The sequence below is a fragment of the Perca flavescens genome, chromosome 19 (assembly GCF_004354835.1).
Source record: "Perca flavescens isolate YP-PL-M2 chromosome 19, PFLA_1.0, whole genome shotgun sequence".
NCBI classification, from domain to species: domain Eukaryota; kingdom Metazoa; phylum Chordata; class Actinopteri; order Perciformes; family Percidae; genus Perca; species Perca flavescens.
In genome coordinates, this window is record NC_041349.1 from 24,470,780 (window position 1) to 24,491,808 (window position 21,029).

Sequence of the window (21,029 nt, forward strand, 5' to 3'; positions counted from 1 at the left end):
ATTCTGATTTAAATGAAGATGAAGAGACAGCTTGCCTGATCTCCTCCAGCAGGTCGATCCAGGGATGAAAGGCCCTAACTGCAAAGTACTGGTCTTACAGGTACTAGGTCACGTAACTCTGGATTCAAAGATGAGAAACTAATCAACAAAATATACTTGTGGTCGTGAGAGAGTATATGTATCCAGGTCCCACCAATATTGTGCTGTGGTTGTATGAAATGTGTTTATCTTTATCTGAAGGGCAAGGAGATATTACAAAAAAACAAAACGCTACTTACGCCTTTTGCAGCTCACACTTTCCTCTGGGAGTCACAGGTGATTTGCCCTGAAAACAGTGATATGATCTCACGTCAGTCATTCTAGTTACTCAATATTAGGTCACATGACTCGTCATGGCAGTGTTAGCAGTGTGAAAGGATGAGTGGATGGAGAAAAAGAGGAAAAGGCGAGCGCTGGAACGTTTGCTGAGGCCATGACGATGCAGTGAATCAAATGTAATTTAACCCTGAGACATTAGCCCTCTGCACTCTGTGTGTGTGTGTGTGTGTGTGTGTGTGTGTGTGTGTGTGTGTGTGTGTGTGTGTGTGTGTGTGTGTGTGTGTGTGTGTGTGTGTGTGTGTGTGGTGATTCATGGTGCGAAACGAGGCAGAGCAGCGAAACACAGCTTATGTGATATGAATCAACAACCATGGTCAGTGCTCTTACTCCTTTTAATAAACGGGTCGGGTCAAAGCTTGTGTGTGTGTGTGAGATGTGCTTTACAGTGGGTGTGAATGTGTGTATAGAGACGGAATGCATTGCGTCATGCTCTGAAAGCCACGCCCACTGGAGGGGAAAACAACTCTCCACTCTCCATTGACTTGTATTGCATTAAGGGTCCTACTCGTCAATTTCGTCTGCTAGCAAACAGCAGGAAAAAGCCTGCTGTGTGGTGATATTCACTACCAACAGGGTAAATAACCCGTGACATGACAAGTTTTTATAAGCTGCTGACCCAAAAAAACTGAACTTTTATGAAGACAAAAGTGGATACAGACGTGAGGAATCGGCAGGAAGAATAGGAAGACTGTGGGATCCTGACACTAAGCTATCCTTATATCCGATGTTAAGTGGAGAGAGGAGAGTTCTTTTCCCCTCCAGTGGGGGGGCGGGGCTTGAATGCGTGTCTAATGTCTGCCTTCATCTAATCCTCCCGGACCTCTGGCACATTTTCCAAATTCACTTTTGATGCAGACATTGTTCCGGTTTATTCAGCAACTTGCTTCTCAAGGCAGATAATTTCTTTCAGCCAGTACTGTTTATTGTTGTGGTGTTCTTTCTTTTAATGATTATCTCCATTATTCCCGGGGCTGTGAAGTTCTAATCCCTAAGATTTCAGTCCTGGTTGATTTGGCAACACCCGTGGTTACTGGTGGTAACAGCAACTTGGTCTAAATGTAAAACATAAGAGCAACAGGTGTATCTGTGTACAGTGCTGCTTAACAAATCAAGCATGTTGTTTTAATAAAAAGTCCATTACTCCCTGCAATATTTAAGCTGATCTGAATGCCCAGGTTGACTGTTTTCTTCAGTAAGAAATACAAGGCTTTCCCAGTAGCTGCTTCACAATAAAAGCCACCCTGTGATTAGCCAGATGAATGCTTTTAATGTGAAACCGCCGCAAACATTAGCAGTAACTTAATACAGCTCAGACACGGCATTAGGAGAGTGCATACATAGTTCCCTGTGAATCCCCTGTGCCTACATCACAACAATTTGAATCCAGTGCGGGAATGGCTGACTCTGCCACTGACAATCAAAACTAGAGAGGTAATGTACAGAATGTAAATACAATGAATGGCTAAAAAAAATCTTAAGAGTTATATATAATATAATCGGACAGTATAAAGTCTTCTCTTCTCTTCTCTTCTCTTCTCTTCCCTATTACCTTGTGACATCAATGTCTTTCAGCCTTTCACCTACGAAGATGTAAACATGCATCATCCAATCATCAAATGATCTGCCTCCACACACACACACACACACACACACACTGTGAACATTTTTCACCAGTGTGTTTTTTGTGTCAGTGGATTGTGGCCTACAGGTTGTATGTTTGTATGTTACATACATGACTGCGCACAAGCATGATCCTCACTCAGGACAGGTCATGGTGTGTGTGATCTGTCAGAATGATTCATCTTCTACAAGGGAAAGCCTTGGGGAAATAAGGAACACACACATAACACATACACTTCAGTTTATTAAAGAATGTTTTAATCTCCTGTACATATTTTTGGCATCATACCAATCCCACAAGTTTACCCTATTAATGTGTATTACAGTAAATCCTGAGGTCACTGCTACCAGTGCTACATCAAAGTGTGCAACTTTCTTAGAATGAATAAATGAACAAGATAAAAGCATGTTCCATCTTCTTCAAGTGTTAAAAAATCCCACTGAACTTCATGTTATTGAATCAGTGTACCTTCTGCTTATTCTCCTATCAATCCTTTATCCTTTTACAGTAAAACTGACCATTTCAGCTAATATTCTGCAATTCTCCACTTTTCCTTTTTGTATTAATTAGCTCTTTCTGTCATGCAGCCTTGCACATTTTATTTTTGCACTCAGCTTATGAAAAGGCTAATAGCTTGCACAAATGCATATATGGAAATAATAAACACCTTGACACAAAAGTGAGCTCTTAATCTGAAATTTAGCCACAGCTGCATATTTAACCAGAGAAGTTTATTTTGTATTTAGCCACTGTGAATTTCCATTTGAGTATGTCCAGTCATCCTCACATCCTATCACTTTTTGTCACTATCCAACTAACTAATTAAATACTATGACTTTTGTGCTATCAAATGTACATGTTGTGGACTAAAAATGGGACAAATTTGTTTATGGATAAGGATGAGATGAAAAGAGCGATGACGCTGGGCGGGTCAGGAGAAGGGCGTATGGAGAGGTGCTTGAGACGTGAAGTGGTGAATGTGTGGGAAGGCAGAGAGAGACGGAGGACGACAGGACATTAACTTATGCAGATGCACAGAAAGGATTGGAGGGAGCAGAACAGAACAGGGATGGACAAGATGGAAACTAGTGAGGGGGAAACAGAGTAGGGGATTTAATGAAGAAGGTAAGAGAGGAGAGGAAGAACGCTGATAATACCGATGAATCAAGTCTGGAGAAAAGGGGAAGTGAAGTATTTTTGAGAATCATCTAGTCTCCCAGTTGAGTTTGTACGGTGGAGTGATGATTAGAATCATTACATTTCAGCAAAAAATATGATTTTAAGTTGTAATTCACCAAGATCATAATGAAAATGAAAGTTGCTCTAATTAATGTATACTCTGGATATCAGCTGAACATGAAAATTCATCCTTCACCTCGGAAACCTCAACTTAACTGTCGGCCTTCGAGTTGCATTGTGGGTAATATAAGCACCAGTTTTTACAACAAAGAAAAATGCATGGACTAAAAAAGGATATCTCTGGGTCTGCTGCATCAATTTTGATACTTTTAATCTTAGGGAGTCCGACAAAGAGTACAATGCTGAATCTGTGGAGTACTGATTTTACATAACGTAATCTTTAATCACTCCAAGCTAAAATCGTACAGCAATCTGTATTACAGGAGCAGTCTAAAAAAGGACAGAAAAAGGAAATATAAAGGAAAGGAGAGAGCGACTAAAAGAGTGCAGGGAAGCAGTAGCGGGATATACGGCGCAGGAGAGAAGCGAGTGGAGTATTGAAGTGACAGGTTGTTGTCAGAGCAGCGAGACCCTGGAAGATAGATGAAGACAGGGTCAGCAGCTCCCCGCTAATGTCACGACAGATGACTAACTGTGTGTGTGTGTGTGTGTGTGTGTGTGTGTATGTGTGTATATATGTGTGCGCGCCCGTATGTGTTTGTGTGAAGACAGGGTCAGCAACTTTTCGCCCAAGGCTGACTAACCCTGTGTGTGTGTGTGTGTGTGAGAGAGAGAGAGAGTACAAGGTTAGCAACATCAGCACTACAAGGCTGCCACTGTTTGTGTGTTTGCCTCTGTGTTTTGTGTGTGCACATGCGTGTTTGTTTCAGTTCCTCTCTGGGAATGTGCGTTCACTGATTTGACCCAACACCACTGCCAGTTCAAACGGTTTATCATCCTTTTTTTTTTTTTTTTTTTTTTTTTTTGCTCCGTTTCTCCTCACAACTAACAACTGGTCCAACTAAAAAGCCACTCTGCTTCCTCGTCGTGGCAACATATTGCTGTCGTATCTCTACTGTCGACTGCTTGTTCTCAGCCAGTGTTCACTGCCAAACACCGTATAGTAGCACGAAATCTGCAGTATGGTACAGCATTTCCGGCTGGCTGCACACACACATGCACTGGTCTATAATGGATTGTGTTTAAACATGAAAGACTTGATTCAAGGCTTTTATTTCCACTAGGGAAATTCAATTTGTCCCTCTACTTTTAATGCTGCAGTTTGAGCTAAATAGCATAGGCCTACTGTTCACATGAGAAAATGCCCCTGAGATGAAAAAGTCATCAAAGTTTGAACATTTTGGCCTTCACTGTTCACTCACACCACAAGATTTATGAGCAGTAGCAGAGAGAGCAAGGGGAAGTTTTTGCCCTGAGCATAACCTTCTGGGCAGCACTTCCTAACTTCTTAATGCTAACCTTAAACATGCATGGATATATATGTTTTGGGTCCTTTTGGACACAGCACAACAAGCTTTAAACATGTAAATGACACAATATCAGCGCCTATTTACATTTTACAAATTCAGCAGACACGTAGCAACATTAGCACTCATTTTAAGTCTTGTTTGTGGCCACCTGGTAATTGTAAGTCCAACAACATTCACTCTCCTTTTAGCCCTGTTTTTGGTCTCAAAAGAGTCGCTGAATTTGTCTCTCTGCTGTTTGGTGTGCGGCAGGTAGTACACAGTGGGTTTATCCAAACTTTTTCACTGAAAACATCTAACTGCAGCTACTGGAAAGCTCCATGAGAGCGGTGGGACGGAATCAAAACAACTCTGAGGGATTAATTATCTGTGGGTTTGTCAATACAGACAACCCCTTTCACATGACACATAATCATTTGACCTGTTGCTCATATACAAATATGAACAGTGCAGATTGAACCACCTATAACCTAAACTTAACCATTTGATTAGTAGGGCCTTTAGCTACATTCAAACTTACACTCTATTCACTGTATACTGTGTCTTTAAAAGCATAAATCAATTAATTCACCCCATTTAGTTGTTGTTATGAAGGGACATTTTAAGCTGAGAAGTGGTTTTATGTGAAAACCTTTAAGCTGAGAAGTGGTTTTATGTGAAAACCTTTAAAAAAAAAACTTTATAGTGATTGGTGTGGCAATGCGAGCCATGACTCCAGTCAGCTTTAATGTGCTCTTCCCTGAATTATTAAACCAAACGGTTGCCTTTGCTTGGATTACATCAGCCTAGTTACATCTTTAAATCCGTTATCTATTATCACAATTGATTCCAAGAGTTCTGTGTTCACATGTATGGGATAAAAGGCCTGGCACAAAGCTGTTTGTGTGTGAGCCAGTTTGTAGCCCCTGGTAATCTGATTTCTACCACAAAGTCTAAATTGAAAAGAACAATCCTAAAGTTCACATTACAAATAGAGTAGATGTGTGTCTGCTGTCTGCTCTGCGCTACAGCTAAAAAGAGACTACATACTACTGTAGAGTTCTACAGTTCAGATAAAAAAACAAGAGGTGATTGATTTTTTTCATTTCGGCTCCAGAGGAGCTCAGGGCTCCTTGTTCGCTATTTTTTTTAAAACTTTATTACAGATGCTGGCTACAAGTGTTTCATCATTTACAATGTTTGTACAGACTTTATTTTAGCCTTGCTTTTATGTAATGGCCTTTCATTATTGCTTTTATTGCTTTTTTCATTTCATTCTGTTTTTTATCTACCATAAAGCACTTTGCAACTACTACTATTCAGTTCTATCAAAAATGACGAATGCTGTTACTTTAAGTCACATAATTCAATTCAATTCAATTTTATTTATAGTATCAAATCATAACAGAGTTATCTCGAGACACTTTACAGATAGAGTAGGTCTAGACCACACTCTATAATTTACAAAGCCCCAACAATTACAGTAATTCCCTCAAGAGCAAGCATTAGCAGTGGCTATTGCGACAGTGGCGAGGAAAAACTCCCTTTTAGGAAGAAACCTCGGCAGACCCAGACTCTTGGTAGGCGGTGTCTGACGGGGCCGGTTGGGGGTGTGATGGCGATAATAGTCGCATTAAAGACATATAAGATATAGGGTTTGGCTGACAGGCTACCTAAGCTTTTCCTCACCCGGTGCTATTAATGGCAAGTTTTACCACTTTCTACATGCTTTAATCAAAGGCACTTGAGTTGATTTAAAAGCAGCAGAAGTTTGTTTTTTTTTTTTTTTTAAAGAGTCCACTAAGGGGTTTGAATAACGTCTCTCCTTCTGTCTCTACCCTTTTTCTGTCTACCTGAAGGATTTGGACGTCCCTCCGCGCTGCGCCGACCCAGTAGAACTCAGTAGAGTCCAGCGAAGGCCCGACTGCATCAGCAGAAATGGCTCCAGCAGCCATGTCTGTGCCTCCATCCTCTCTCACCTCCCACCACCACTCCCGCCTCTCCTCACCCCTCCTCTCCTTCCTCCTCTCCGCCTTTCTCCTCCTGTCCTGTCCTGGATCGGTGCATGCAGGCTCACCTGAGGCAAACTGTTCAGCTAGCGGAGACCCCTGTCAGGAAGGTGGGTTGGTCTTATGTGTGAGAAAACTGCAGTTTCATGCGTATAGAAGAAGGGATTGCCATGATTTTATCATACATATGATATATTTCTTACCTTAACTCTTACGGCAAGTGCAGCTTATTGAAAGGGTTGACATGGTTGTAGTAGGGGAAAGTGTTAAGCCTCTAGTTGTCTGTGTACCAGCCATGTAAGACACTGATGTCACCAGCTGAACATGATGTTTTAGATCAGTAAAGTTGACCAGTGAAAGCCAGCGGGCCTCACACAAAAACACAACATACAGCCGGTGGCTTATTCAATGAATTCACTGTCCTCTTTTGTAAGAAACAAAATATGCCAAAATGCATTAAATTATATGCATTAATGCATTTATAATTTCTCCCAGTGGTAGTATCCTACAGATTTATTAGCCAGGTATCTATTGTCTTGGTTGCACTATGCACCCCAAATGTATAAAACAGATTTTACAGAGAAAAATATAGACCATACTAACTTTATAAAGTACAGGCCAACAGTTTGGACACACCTTCTCATTCAAATGTGTTTCCTTTTATTTTCATGACTATTTACTTTGTAGATTCTCACTGATGGCATCAAAACTATGAATGAACACATATGGAATTATGTACTTAACAAAAAAGTGTGAAATAACTGAAAACATGTCTTATATTTTAGATTCTTCAAAGTAGCCACCCTATACTTTTTTTATTAATAAGGGAACAAATTCCACTAATGAACCCTGACAAAGCACACCTGTGAAGTGAAAACCATTTCAGGTGACTACCTCATGAAGCTCGTTGAGAGAACACCAAGGGTTTGCAGAGTTATCAAAAAAAGCAAAGGGTGGCTACTTTGAAGAATCTAAAATATAAGACATGTTTTCAGTTATTTCACACTTTTTTGTTAAGTACATACTTCCATATGTGTTCATTCATAGTTTTGATGCCTTCAGTGAGAATCTACAATGTAAATAGTCATGAAAATAAAGAAACACATTGAATGAGAAGGTGTGGCCAAACTTTTGGCCTGTACTGTATCTAGCCACAGAGCACTCATTCACCTATCAGCTCAAACTCTGCAAGGAAGTATTCCTAAGGTGACTTACTATCATATTTTAAAATATATATTCCTATCTTTATCATACTCCACAGCATTACCACATAGAGTTAGAGTATATTTCTCATGTGGTACCAGGACTTCTTAATTTCTAAAAGGGCTTATAAATAACCTCCTGGTATTTATTGCAGTTTATTTTGCCGGCTCATTTTGTGTGACCTGTCCAGAAGCTCTGCATTAACAGGAAAGAGATGTATTTGCCAGTTGCTAATGCATAGTTTAAGTTGAACAATGTCAGCAGAATATTCATGAAGCAGGAACGCTACACCATACTAAGGTGACAGTGTTTCATTGCCTCCTGAGCAAAAAACTGAACCGCTGGGTTACAGTATCAGATGATTGTGCCAATTTACAGCCCTGAAACTAGATTGCATTGATTCCATTTCAATAAGTTTTATTTTATTTTTATTTCTAAAAAATGTGACCACATGGAAAGTCTCCCATTTATTATATTCCTTAATCAGGTTGTACTGATACTGCGCTTCTTACAAAATGCCCACAGTAGCAGACTGTACAAGATGAGAGAGGGAGAGATTAGTCAGATTATCACACACAATTTGTTGCAACTAAATATTTCTTGTGATCCTTTGCTGCAAAACTCAGTTTCATACTCTTTTTTTTGTTTAACATTTCAGGAGTGGTACTGCCTGTGTGGTACCCTCAGAACCCCTCTGTGGGGGACAAAGTGGCACGCGCCATTGTTTACTTCGTAGCACTCATCTATATGTTCCTGGGCATGAGCATTATAGCGGACCGATTCATGTCTTCTATAGAGGTAGGCAAGAGATGACCACTTATTTTACAATCCAGATGTTCCATTATTTCTCCCCATGATATTACATGCCTTCATAGTAGATTGATGCAGTTATATACAGTATGTAGTACTCATGTAAGTTTTCACCATCAGTTTGGGGGGGATACAATTGATCTAATTTATTATGACATATTTGACAGCTCTGTGGCATCTTTGTTAAATACTTAAATTGCTTTTCTTTCCTTAACACTTTCTTCTCATTTCCCTTCGGTGGCTCCTCTCCTTTTCTTTCCTTGTTTCTCATTGCTTTTCCTTTTGCCTTTTTTTTATCACTTTCCTGTCCTTTCCATTTGGTGCACCCACTTTCCTTGTCTATGCTTTTCTTTTCCATTCCTTTCCTCTCCTTGCCTTTTATTTACTTTTATTTTCTGGCCTTTTGGTCTCTCCTCTCCTCTCCTCTCCTCTCCTCTCCTCTCCTCTCCTCTCCTCTCCTCTCCTCTCCTCTCCTCTCCTCTCCAGGTCATCACCTCCCAAGAGAAGGAAATCACCATAAAGAGGCCGAATGGTGAGACCACCACCGCCACGGTCAGGATCTGGAATGAGACCGTCTCTAATCTCACTTTAATGGCCTTGGGTTCCAGTGCCCCCGAGATACTGCTGTCAGTTATTGAGGTGAGCACAATATGAGCCAGATGGTTACACATTAGATTAACTGATACAGAATGTAATGGGAACACAGTAATCTGATTTTCACCCCACCTTTAGGTGTGTGGTCACGGTTTCAAGGCTGGCTCTCTGGGTCCCAGCACTATCGTGGGCAGCGCTGCCTTCAACATGTTCATCATCATCGCCCTGTGTGTGTACGTGGTTCCTGATGGAGAGACGCGCAAAATCAAACACCTTCGGGTGTTCTTCGTCACGGCGGCCTGGAGTATCTTCGCCTACATCTGGCTTTACCTGATACTGAGTGTCTTTTCCCCTGGAGAAGTGGAGGTGAGGACAGACAGAAATGGAAGCTGTTAAGGGAGGAATGTTTGGGGGGGAAAAAAAGAGAAAGTTGGGTAGCAGTGGTGGAGGAAGTATTCAGATCCTTTACTTACAGTAAGTAAAAGTACTAATACCGCACTGTTACAAGTGAAAGTCCTGCACTGAAAATGTTAGTTGTTAGTAAAAGTATGTAAGTATCATCAGGAAAATGGACTTAAGGTATTAAAAGTAAAAGTACTCCATGCAGAAAAATCCTCACATTTTAGAGACCGGAAACAATCCAAACAGTTTTTAAAGGAACACGCTGACTTATTGGGACTTTAGCTTATTCACCGTATCCCCCAGAGTTAGATAAGTCCATGCATACCCTTCTCATCTCCGTGCGTGTTGTAACTCTGTCTGACACCCCCAGTGCTAGCTTAGCCTAGCCCAGATCCTGGAGTTAACCGGCTCCAACTAGCCTACTGCTCCCAATAAGTGACAAAATAACGCCAACATGTTCCTATTTACATGTTGTGATTTGTATAGTCACAGGGTGTACAAATAACAAGGTCACATGAGACACAGCCATCATTTACATGCTGGGAACTATATTCTCAGAAGGCGAAGCACTGCTACTTGAGCGGAGTGATTAGCACAACACAGTTACTCTCTGCTCCTCACCACGACTACTCAAAGCGCTTAAACATAGTACAGGAACCATTCACACACATTCGTATACCGGTGGCTGAAGCTGCAGTACAAGAATACGTTCAAACTCCGATGACGCAGTATCAATTCGGGGTTCAGTGTGTTTTGCCCAAGGACACTTTGATGTGGGACTGCTCTACCCCTGAGCTACAGCCGCCCCAAACGTAGTGGAGTACAAGTAGGAAGTGGCATGAAAAGAAAAGACTCAAGTAAAGTACAAGTACCTCAAATTTGTACAGTACTTGAGTGAATGTACTTAGTTACATTCCACCACTGTTGCGTAGGAAGGAAAAAGGAAGCTGTTAACTCTGTCTCTTCTCTCCTCTAGGTGTGGGAGGCGGTGCTGACCTTCCTCTTCTTCCCACTCTGTGTTGTCCAGGCCTGGGTGGCCGACCGCCGCCTCCTCTTCTACAAGTACGTCCGCAAGCGTTACCGCGCTGACAAGCACCGCGGCATCATCATTGAGACGGAGGGAGGGCCGGACGGGGAGATGAGTATGGGCAGAGGCGGAGCACTGGGTCCAGGGGGGTTCACCAAGATGGACATGCTGGAGCTGGACGGACAGATGGCCTTGAATTGTCACAGCGGGATGGACGGAGGGATGATGGAAGACGGAGGAGCCAAGGACGAGGAGGACGAGGCCAGAAGGGACATGGCGAGGACGCTGAAGGACATGAAGCAGAGGCACCCGGACAAAGACATGGAACAGCTGATTGAGATGGCTAATTATCAGGTTAGGAGGAATGTGCATATGTGTACATCAATTAGTTGATATCGGGTATATACTTTGAAGGAATAGTTTTGGATAGTTTTAGACATTTTGGGAAATACGCTTGTTTGCTTTTTTGCGGTGAGAGTCGGTTGAGAATATCGATACCACTCTCATGTTTGTGCGTTAAGTATGGAGTACTGGGAGGCAACTAGCTTAGCTTAGCATAATGACTGGAAGCAGGGGGAAACAGCTAGCCTGGCTCTATCCAAAGTTCAAAGTTCACTAATTAACATGTCTGGCAAACAGGAACAATGTCTTTGTCACGAAGGTTTATGGAAAGCATTGTAGGAAGTTACAGGCTGTTTATTACAGCAGCCTGGCACTGGACTGCTGTTTGGCAAAAATAGCTAATGCTGCAGCACCTAACCCCCTCTAAGGCCACAAAATGTCCCTTTTTATGTTTCTATGGACCATACAGCTTTAGGTGCTAGTTGGCATATTATTGACCTTTTGGAGGAATCCAAGCTAACTGTTTCCCCTTGCTTCCAGTCTTTATGCTAAGCTAAGCTAATCGCTTCCTGGCTTGAGCTCCATACTTAATACACAAACATAAAAGCAGTATCAAACTTCTTATTTCATTCTCGGCAAATTAGTTTATTTACCTGAATGTCAAGCTACTCCAAGACATTCATTTACATTATATTTTAGTCAACAATTTATTATATCTTGAAATTACATGAATGGTGTGCACCCCTGTATCAATATGATTGGATGTTACTAGTCAGCTGCTAATTATTGAAGCCCTGCATCACCTTTTTTGCTCCGTCTTGACTTCATCTCGACTTTGTTCCTTTTTTTTCTGAGTTTCTGAGCTAAAGATCTTGTTACATCTTAATGAATCATAACACCATGCATCACATTTCATATGTGACTCCTCTGAGGGTAACTTTGTATCGGAGATGACGCTGTGACACTTTCAGTTGTGAACAAAGTGTTTTAGGTGATGAGCAGGTAGGACAGCACACAGCGCTTACACAGAGAACGTTTCAAAATGTTCCCGAGAAGCTGTGCTGTTTAACAAATAAAATAGTTGCCTTATTTAATTAAAATGTACCCCTTTCATTAAATTCTTGTAATGCACATTTATTTATAGAAAATGGAAACCCAAATATGTGTGCACACCAAATATAAACAACATTATAAGGAAGTTAATTAAAGTGTTGACTGAGTATCAGTCTCTCTCTCTCTCTCAAACACACATAAACAGATGCAAATCTAGTTTTTCGGGACGCTCCTCATGTAATATTATGTGCTGATAAAACCACTAGTCTGCAGAGAGGAAGGTGGCGCTTGGCTTGATTGACAGCACTGTTACATGCAACCCCTCTGACATCCAGGTGATTTTTTGCTGGGTAAGTTGTATGAACATTAGAGATGTGAGCGTGAAAGTTAATCCTTGGCCTTGGAAGCTGTAGCTTGACGAAAAATTTGTAACGTAAGGTCCACTTGTTATCTTTTTTTTTTTTTTGCTTACAGCAGCATCTCACACATTGAGCTAAACAGCCAGTCAGATGTGGTCAACAGCTCTACGAAAAGCCAGCAAGTGGACCTCGAGTTAAGATTTTTTGGGGGAATTTAGATTTAATAGATATTAATAAGCCCTTTTCCTTTATCCTAAATTTAACTTTTGGTTAAATTTGGCATTAGTTTAGTTGAGTTTCGATCGCCATAGGATGCCATAGGATTAATCGACTTGTTAATCAACTAGTCGGTTAATCGGTTCTTATCCCTGGTGTGAAAAGAAAGGAGCTACTACGCACGCACGCACGCACACACACACACACACACACACACACACACACACACACACACACACACACACACACACAGTTAAACTTTTTTCTATGAATACTGATGATCAAACTAGCACATTACGGATTTCTCTGTTGTATCCATTTTTATCCTTCAAAGTAATTTCTTGGTCTTTGTTATTTGGTAGCGAGGGAGAGAAGGAAAGGTGTTTGGCAGGCACCCTGAGGTGCACTGGGCTACTTCAAGATGTTTGTTTGCATTCAAGCCTCCCTCCCCCTGCAGCTACTCCCTCAGCCTCGTGCTGTAAATAAAAATGACTGCTGCCCTGAAGATTAAGCTCGACTAGATATATTAAGGATTTTTTTGTAGTCAGATTGAGTCATTAAATGAAATATGTAATAGTGGTCCCCTGTGGTAGTATTTAACTTGAATTAAGTTATGCCAGCGTGCTCAGCACACAATATCAAGTTTTTAAGGAAACTAACAATTACAGATTCCATCATTCCAAAGAGATGCAGTGACATTTCTGACTCGCTTCCCTTAAATTCGAGTCCACCTTTGTTATAATGATCTCCACGAGTGTGAGTCAACTAATGTACTGATTTGGCAAAATCTTGACAGTTACAATTTTTAAAAACTTGGGCAAAGTTCCAACGTCACGAACACCAGGATCTAAAGTGCAGGATCTGGGTCCAAACCTCAAAAGTGTCCTTAAGTGAATTTGTAGCTGACCTTCGACCTCAAATCTCCCTGCGGAGACGTAAAAAGAATTTCCCAAGAGAGATTCACTGCTTACCCTTTAAATTACAGCCGTCAGTTTTAAATTGGAAGACTAACAAAAACAAACTGAATTATACTGTAGATTAAAATGTTACAATCGATAGATCAATTTGTTAATTGATTGGTTTTGCTGATCAGGTCCTGATGCAGCAGCAGAAGAGCAGAGCGTTCTACCGTATCCAGGCAACCAGGATGATGATTGGAGCTGGCAACATCCTCAAGAAGCACGCTGCTGACCAGGCTCGCAAGGTAAGACGCACATCTCCCCTATCACCCAGTGTTACTCAAGAAGTGTAATATGTTACTCTTTACTTATTACGCCTTAAGGAGCTGGCAGGCCGTGCATTTCTTTTGGGGCGATGGGCCGCGAAAGTAATATAGTAATATAACGAGTAACGTAAATAATTACTTTTGATGCTAGGTAATAAGTAAAGTAATATTATTACTTTTTAAGAACTTATTCTACATTATTGGAACAATAATGAACCTTATAAGGAGGAGTCAACTATCAGCCAAACTGCAGAGCTGCAGACATCTTCATTCAGGCTGTTACTGTATGTTACGAAGATTATCGCCCATTTACATAGGCCTATTAAGTTTTCTTGTCAAGTTTCACTTAGGCTTACGTTATGAGAAGGACCTGGCAGTGGCGACGCAGCTTCCCATCACCATAGTAACTCGCTGTGCATGCGTGCACAAGGCGAGAGAGGAGAGGGACGCTGCTCTGCTCTGCTCACAGTGACATGTTGGATGTCATTGAGGTTCCCACACGGATCAAAGCCTTTATATAATGACAATACTTCCAGCTGTTGAATTTATTCATCTCTTCGTCATCCTTGGTTTAGCTTTTTGGCTAGTAGCCGACGTGACGTGACCTTGGCCTGGCCGTGACCTGCCGCGCGTTAAATTGCGACAAGCGCACACGTCACATCATCATATCAGAAAGCCTACCTGGGATAAAAAACAAATCACGGGTAACGCAGCTTCACATGGATTAGTTACTCTAATAAAATTGCTGTTTTGGAAATTGTAATCCCTTACACTACCCGTTACTGTGGAAAGTAATAATATTACAGTAATATATTGCTAATTAATGCGTTACTGCCCAACACTGTTATCACCATTATTCAAAGTTAAACACAACGCGCCTGATTCTGACCTGACTTGTTCCCTGTTTTTTTTGTTCCCCCCTAGGTGGTGAGCAGCAATGAGACCCAGGCACAGGAGGACGACCCTCACACCATCAAGATGGAGTTTGAACCCCTTTGAAAACTGCGGCTCCTTGAAACTGACCGTTGCCAGACACGGAGGAGACTCTGGAGTAACTGTCAAGGTATGTTTGTGGGCGATATTAATGCAAGACAGTGGGATTGTTCAGAAGGATAAGACCAAGTGTATTTAAAAGTGTGTGTGTGTGTGTGTGTGTGTGTGTGTGTGGGAGGGAGAGAAGCCAAAAGACTCTCAGACAGACAAAAGCAGACACCACAGATACAAATCTCCTCTGAACCGATATCACTCACATCTTTGTCAGTTTTCCTTTTCTTGGTCTGATGTTTCTCATAACATGTTCTCACCTCTAGAGAGCTTTCTTGTTCTCTTAATGGTCAGATGTTAGAAGTGGGTGACAGAGGAGAGCTGGGAGGAACAATACCATGTCAGCTCCGTTTTTTAACTAAAAAAAAAACAAAAACATATCCTTTTGCAAAGTCTCTTTGATTTTGGGCTTAACGCTGGCCTCATAATCCGAAAAAGAGGTTTTCTTTCAAGTCTCCCACAGGGAGTCTGTGTCAGTGGAATGATACCTGATCTGCTTGTTAGTACTACAGGGTTTTTTGCAAGGCTGTGTCTCCTCTATGAAACTATGATGCAACATTAGTGCTGTCTGTAGAGGTAGGCTCATGGCATGGCCTCAGTCTGCCGTCTACTGAAGGCTGATTGTGAAGTGGCCTATTTAGCCCACACGCAGGCTCTTAAGACAAATTGTCAGAGCAGCGCTTTACAGACGAAGAAATGATTATCTTCATCAAACAAAGTTTCACAAAGAGGCTACTTGAACCTTACCCGATGACGCACTAGTTGAAACGTTCAAAAGCTACAAGAATCTGCATAATCTGCAGTCTTAGCCTCTTTGAACAAACCAGTACACAAAAAGTTTAAAGAATTGTTTTTGTTTAAACATTTGATACATATAATGGAATGGCTAGCTAAACTACAAACTTAAAGCTGCATTGACTGATTTGTTTTTGCAGTTTGGGGAGCCGTGGGAAGAAGCTGTAAACACAACACTGACATCACCTTTTATGCTAAAATGGCCAACTTGTTAACAAACGGTTAAAATCCAGTTAGTCTATATCCACAACCTTCCACTTCCGGGATTGCTCATGTTCTGCGGGATATTCCGCCACTCTTTTTGGATGTACCGCTCCTCAGATCTCTGCAGGGTAAATCCAGACAGCTAGCTAGACTATCTGTCCAATCTGAGTTTTCTGTTGCACGACTAAAACAACTTTTGAACGTACACATGCTCCACCAAAACAAGTTCCTTCCCGAGGCTGTTTTGCAGCGGCACCGTGGCTCCGCCCGGCGCTTACCACTGCCCAAGACGATTGTGATTGGTTTAAAGAAATGCCAATAAACCAGAGCACGTTTTTCTCCCATCCCGGAATGCTGTGTGGACAAACCAGACCCTCCTCCGCAGCGCTGTGGAGAAACATGCTTATCTACACGTCCAGCACATACGAAGAAACATTAGCTTTCATTTGGAATGGTGTTTGTATCCACCTGATGAATGTAAGTCCAATAGTCACTCTCCGTTTAGCTTTGTTTTGCACTCCAATAACTTCTGATATAACTTCTGAAAGATATTTGTCTCTTTAGCAGCTAGATGCACCACTAGCTAGTCGCTAACCGTGTCTTTCTGCCATTTGGTGCTAAGCAGGTAGTGTACATGTACAGTGGGTTTTAAGAGCTTTTTAGTTGACAACTACCTGCTGTGTCTGAAAACAACACAGATAAGAGCAGTAAGAGTGTGGCTATGGCTACATGAATGGACAATGTGTGTGTATGCAGAGCAATATGGAGAGAGGCTCTAGTATATACTGTGAAGATGAAGGGGGGGGCAGTGAACTGGGACATTTTCCTGCTAAGAATAGATGGATGGCAATATGTATATATTTATTTTCTTTTATTTTCTTTTATCCATCTCTGTTACTGACATGATGGCAAAATGTATAACTTTTCTGTTGAAAACCAATAAAAATTTGTTACAAAAACAAAGAGCAGTTAGAGTGAACCAAAGCAGTAAAGTTCTGGTCCGAAAACCAAAACAATAAGCTAAATGCTAAAATAATCTCTAGATCTGAAATGAACAGCGCATGATAATTCACTCCGGGTTTGTCAGTATGCAGAACAACTTTCACATCATTTAAGCCATAAAAAAAAAAGACATTGATTGTCGCAGCTTTAAGTTGGCTAGATTATGTATATGGTAAGACAATTTATGGGAAACCAAATTCCTGCTATACCATCCATACCTTAAGAAAACATATTCCAAGCAGATGTGTTCCCCACATACAGTTTGCTCATGTGCTGTATTATAGAAATTAGGTGTCATAATGGAGGTATCTACAATGTGATAATTAACTTAAACCTACAGTGATACAGTTCTTAAAGCCAAGCTATATTAATGGCTCACAGGTTGTCCGTATATATAAACAAAACATTATAGGCAATTTAACATGTTTCTTTATAATTTGTTTTTATAATCACATTAAGATAAAAATTGTATATGTGTAAACTACTATAAATCCCAGTATACAGACATCCCAGCAGTGTCAGCTATTGTCATGGATGCATTTAAATAAAAGTTCAGAGTTGTGACACTTACACGTTTCGTATCGACAGCGAAAAATAGAGCAGAGCCGAGAGAATGACTACAAAAGCACCGCCATCACTGATTCACTGATTCAGCTTTTCCTCCAGACATTATTTTAAAGTACTCTGAGTTTTTTTTCTTTAACAGCCGGCACAATCTGATCCCTGTTATCTGATTCTAAAAAAATGAGGGTACATTTGTAAGCCTCTGTATAGGATGGAGAGAGTTAATAAACAGGGCAGATGGAGAGAGGACGGAGAGAATGGAGAGGATACAGGCAAAGTTTTGTTGTACTATCTTCAAAGTCTTTGTTATCATACTGTGGCTGACCACAGGGCTCGGTTTAATGAAGCAGCTTCTCTTGTTTTCTCTCACCCTCTGTTCACATCTCCCCAAATGCCTCTCGTCCTCCTCTATCTCCCTCTCCTCCTCTGTTCTCTGTGTTCTGCCTCTTCCTTTGTGTTTATCTGCCCTTTTCATATCTTTTCTCTCCTGTTTCATCTTTTAATGGCTCTTTTTTTGCTCTCTCTTCCCCCTCGTCTCACCCTGCTTCCCATCTCCCTGTAATCCTATCTCCCCCAGGTGGATTATCGCACCGAGGACGGCACAGCAAACGCAGGTTCGGATTACGAGTTTGCAGAGGGAACTCTGCTGTTTAAACCAGGAGAGACCCTCAAAGGTAAAAAGAAATAACAGTGGCAGCTATAATTTATGGCATATTTTCAAAAAAACATGTCACTGAGGCTGAGGCTCAAATAGCGGAGGTCATCTGCGGCACTTTAGGCAACATGGCTTCTAATAAAAATACGATTTTAAGGTTTATTATTGAAATAGTTCAGCATAAAGAGGAGTACCGTGAACTTAAATGACAATTCTTTTACCAGAGATCACAGTCGGAGTGATTGATGACGACATCTTTGAGGAGGATGAGTATTTCTACGTCCACCTCAGTAATCCTCGAGTGGTTGGTTATCCTGAGATTGGCACCGCCCCGCTGGATGCCAGTGCCACCCCCAAAGCCGTGCTGGGTGACAACCACACAGCCACAGTGACCATCTACGATGATGATCATGCAGGTAACAGGAGTGGTCTAACTCAATGTAACTACTGACACACAACACATGTGGTTTCCTAGTTAAAGCCAAACGGAAATTTAAATCCTCCTCACTTTCTAAGGAAAAGTGAATGTTCATTTCAGTTAGTATTTAACCTTCTGTGCTAAGTTGAACAGATAGAGATACAGAAAACTTTATTATACCCCAAGGGGCAATTCATTTTTACAGTCTATCCCATCCATGTCATAAATACGTACAAAAGTAACGACTACAATCAGCATCCACATCAACATCAACATCCCAGTGACACCAAGAGCTAGAGCTGGGCGATTTGTTTCCCTAAAAAAAATCTGCGATTTTTTTATAAAAAACTCGATTTACGATTCGATTCGATTTCCCCCCCCTTTCATTTAAAACAAAATAACTGCGAACTGTAAATATATTTTAAAAATATATATTTATTGTATTTAATTAAAGTGCATCAACATAAACAAAATTGCAAAGGCAAACCCTTTCTCTAAGTGAAAAGTCACTGTGCAGTGTACAACAAAGATTGTTAAACATCCAAATTATTTATACTGTATTTGGATTGAAAAAAAAAACTCCCAGGATATCCTCAACAAGGTATCACAAAGAGTCCCAGTCCCCTCAACGTCACCACTTTTTCAGTTACTTTCCCAGATTGATAACATCCAAAGAGAATTAAAGTGAGGGAGGCTGAGTGGAGAGTGGGCGTTTACCTGACGCTTATTATGTTTTATCTAGATAGAGTGGGTGGTAATCTATTATCCCTTCCACTATATATATATATATATATATATATATATATATATATATATATATATATATATATATATATATATATATATATATGGTACACATTGGAGAGCACCTAAATGAGTGAGAGCGTAGGTGTTTATCAACCTCATCTTTCACCTCTTTCTCCCCTGTGAAATAATGCACCCTTTTTCCTTTCTTTCTCAGGCATCTTTACCTTTGAGACTGCCAGTCAGAAGGTCAGTGAGAGCGTAGGTGTGATGGAGGTGAAGGTGCTCAGGACTTCGGGGGCCCGAGGCCTGGTAGCCGTCCCCTACCGAACCGTGGATGCCAGCGCTAGGGCAGGGGAGGACTACGAATTGGCCGCTGGCAAGCTGGAGTTTCAGAATGACGAGACCATGTAAGTACAGACATGGTGTCAGCAACTCTTATTTAACCCGCTTTACCACACCGTTTATGCACACTTGAAATCTGTAAATTAGTGAAAGATGCTGCAGTTCTCAATTGACAAATTGCCCAATATCTAAAAAAAAACTGTATATTTCTTTAATTCATCAGAAAGATGTTCAGTTGCACTTAAAGGTGACTGACATATTTTTGGAATTGCCAATGACACATTACTCTTTCTCTGTTTGCTTTCTGTGTGATTGATTCCCATTCAGAAATGGCTGTTTGGTTTAATTGAGTGTTAAACATGCATTCACACCATATACATAGCTCTATTAGGCTGATAACTGCATAATAATACCACTCTTCAAGGTAGGCTACTCTGCATATTCCTCACACGCGAATGTGCACAGACACACACAAACACGCACACACACACATACATGCACACACATGCACACACGTGCACAAAATTGCTCTTGTGTCCTAAGGCACCTGCATTTTTAATATGCTGATGTTAGCAGTGTTAAATTGACCAATACATAAAGCAGTTGGGAATGCAGTTTCCTCACTGCCTCCTGGGGCCTGTAAAGCAAGTACTCAGTGTTTGAGTGTGTGAGAGTGTGTGTGTGGTTCTGTGCCTTTATGAGGACCGATATGAAGAGTGAGGACATTCACGCAAGGTTGCCACAGGGATAGTCAATGCATTTATCTCAATGAGTGTCCTCACAAGTATAATGATACATGAAATGATGTACCATCAGTGATGCAATCTGCTGCTTATAAAGCTAGTGAGATTAAGAAGGGGTGAGAGAGGAGTGAGGGGGAGCAAGATACATTAGAGATTTACTGTGTGTCCTCTGGTTACTCAGTAATAGTCTGTTGTTGGTGTGTCAGTACAGAAACTAAACAGAAGGCGGATATCAATGGAGTTAAGATACTGTTGGTGTGTTTGGTACAAGAGGATTACAGAGATCAGTGGGTCCAGTTTGTTTTACCCTAAAGGGATTGTAACTGTGTGGGTCAAGAGTAAACAATAAGCAACAATAAGCATCTTCCTCCACTGGATGGGGACTAACACAGCAGGGCTTGTATTTATGAAGCATTTGAAAATCATATTGATAAGGACACTACGCACACTTTTAGCAAGCAGTATGCATTAATCAGAATGCATTGCAGTGTTTCTCCTCTAATTGTACAGGCCTGGGAACCCCTGGCAGGCAAAAAAACTTAATACAAATTTGTAATGCCACAAATAACGCCAAATATCCTTTGTGTTTCCCCTAACTTACCATCTTCTCAAAAAGCCTTTAAAAGAGCAA

The 21,029-nt window shown here is 41.1% G+C and overlaps 1 protein-coding gene across 1 annotated transcript in view; it reads left to right on the plus strand.

The window, feature by feature from the left end:
• The first annotated feature begins 6,711 nt into the window (after positions 1–6,711).
• Positions 6,712–21,029, plus strand: part of LOC114545774 (sodium/calcium exchanger 1-like) — a 53,916-nt gene continuing 39,598 nt past the window's right edge. Inside the window, 11 exon segments of the mRNA XM_028564287.1 lie at positions 6,712–6,763; positions 8,515–8,654; positions 9,153–9,305; positions 9,399–9,626; positions 10,639–11,043; positions 13,753–13,863; positions 14,809–14,876; positions 14,878–14,947; positions 18,071–18,167; positions 18,373–18,564; positions 19,528–19,720. Coding sequence (XP_028420088.1) covers positions 8,604–8,654; positions 9,153–9,305; positions 9,399–9,626; positions 10,639–11,043; positions 13,753–13,863; positions 14,809–14,876; positions 14,878–14,947; positions 18,071–18,167; positions 18,373–18,564; positions 19,528–19,720 — 1,568 coding nt within the window. The 5' untranslated portion in view covers positions 6,712–6,763; positions 8,515–8,603.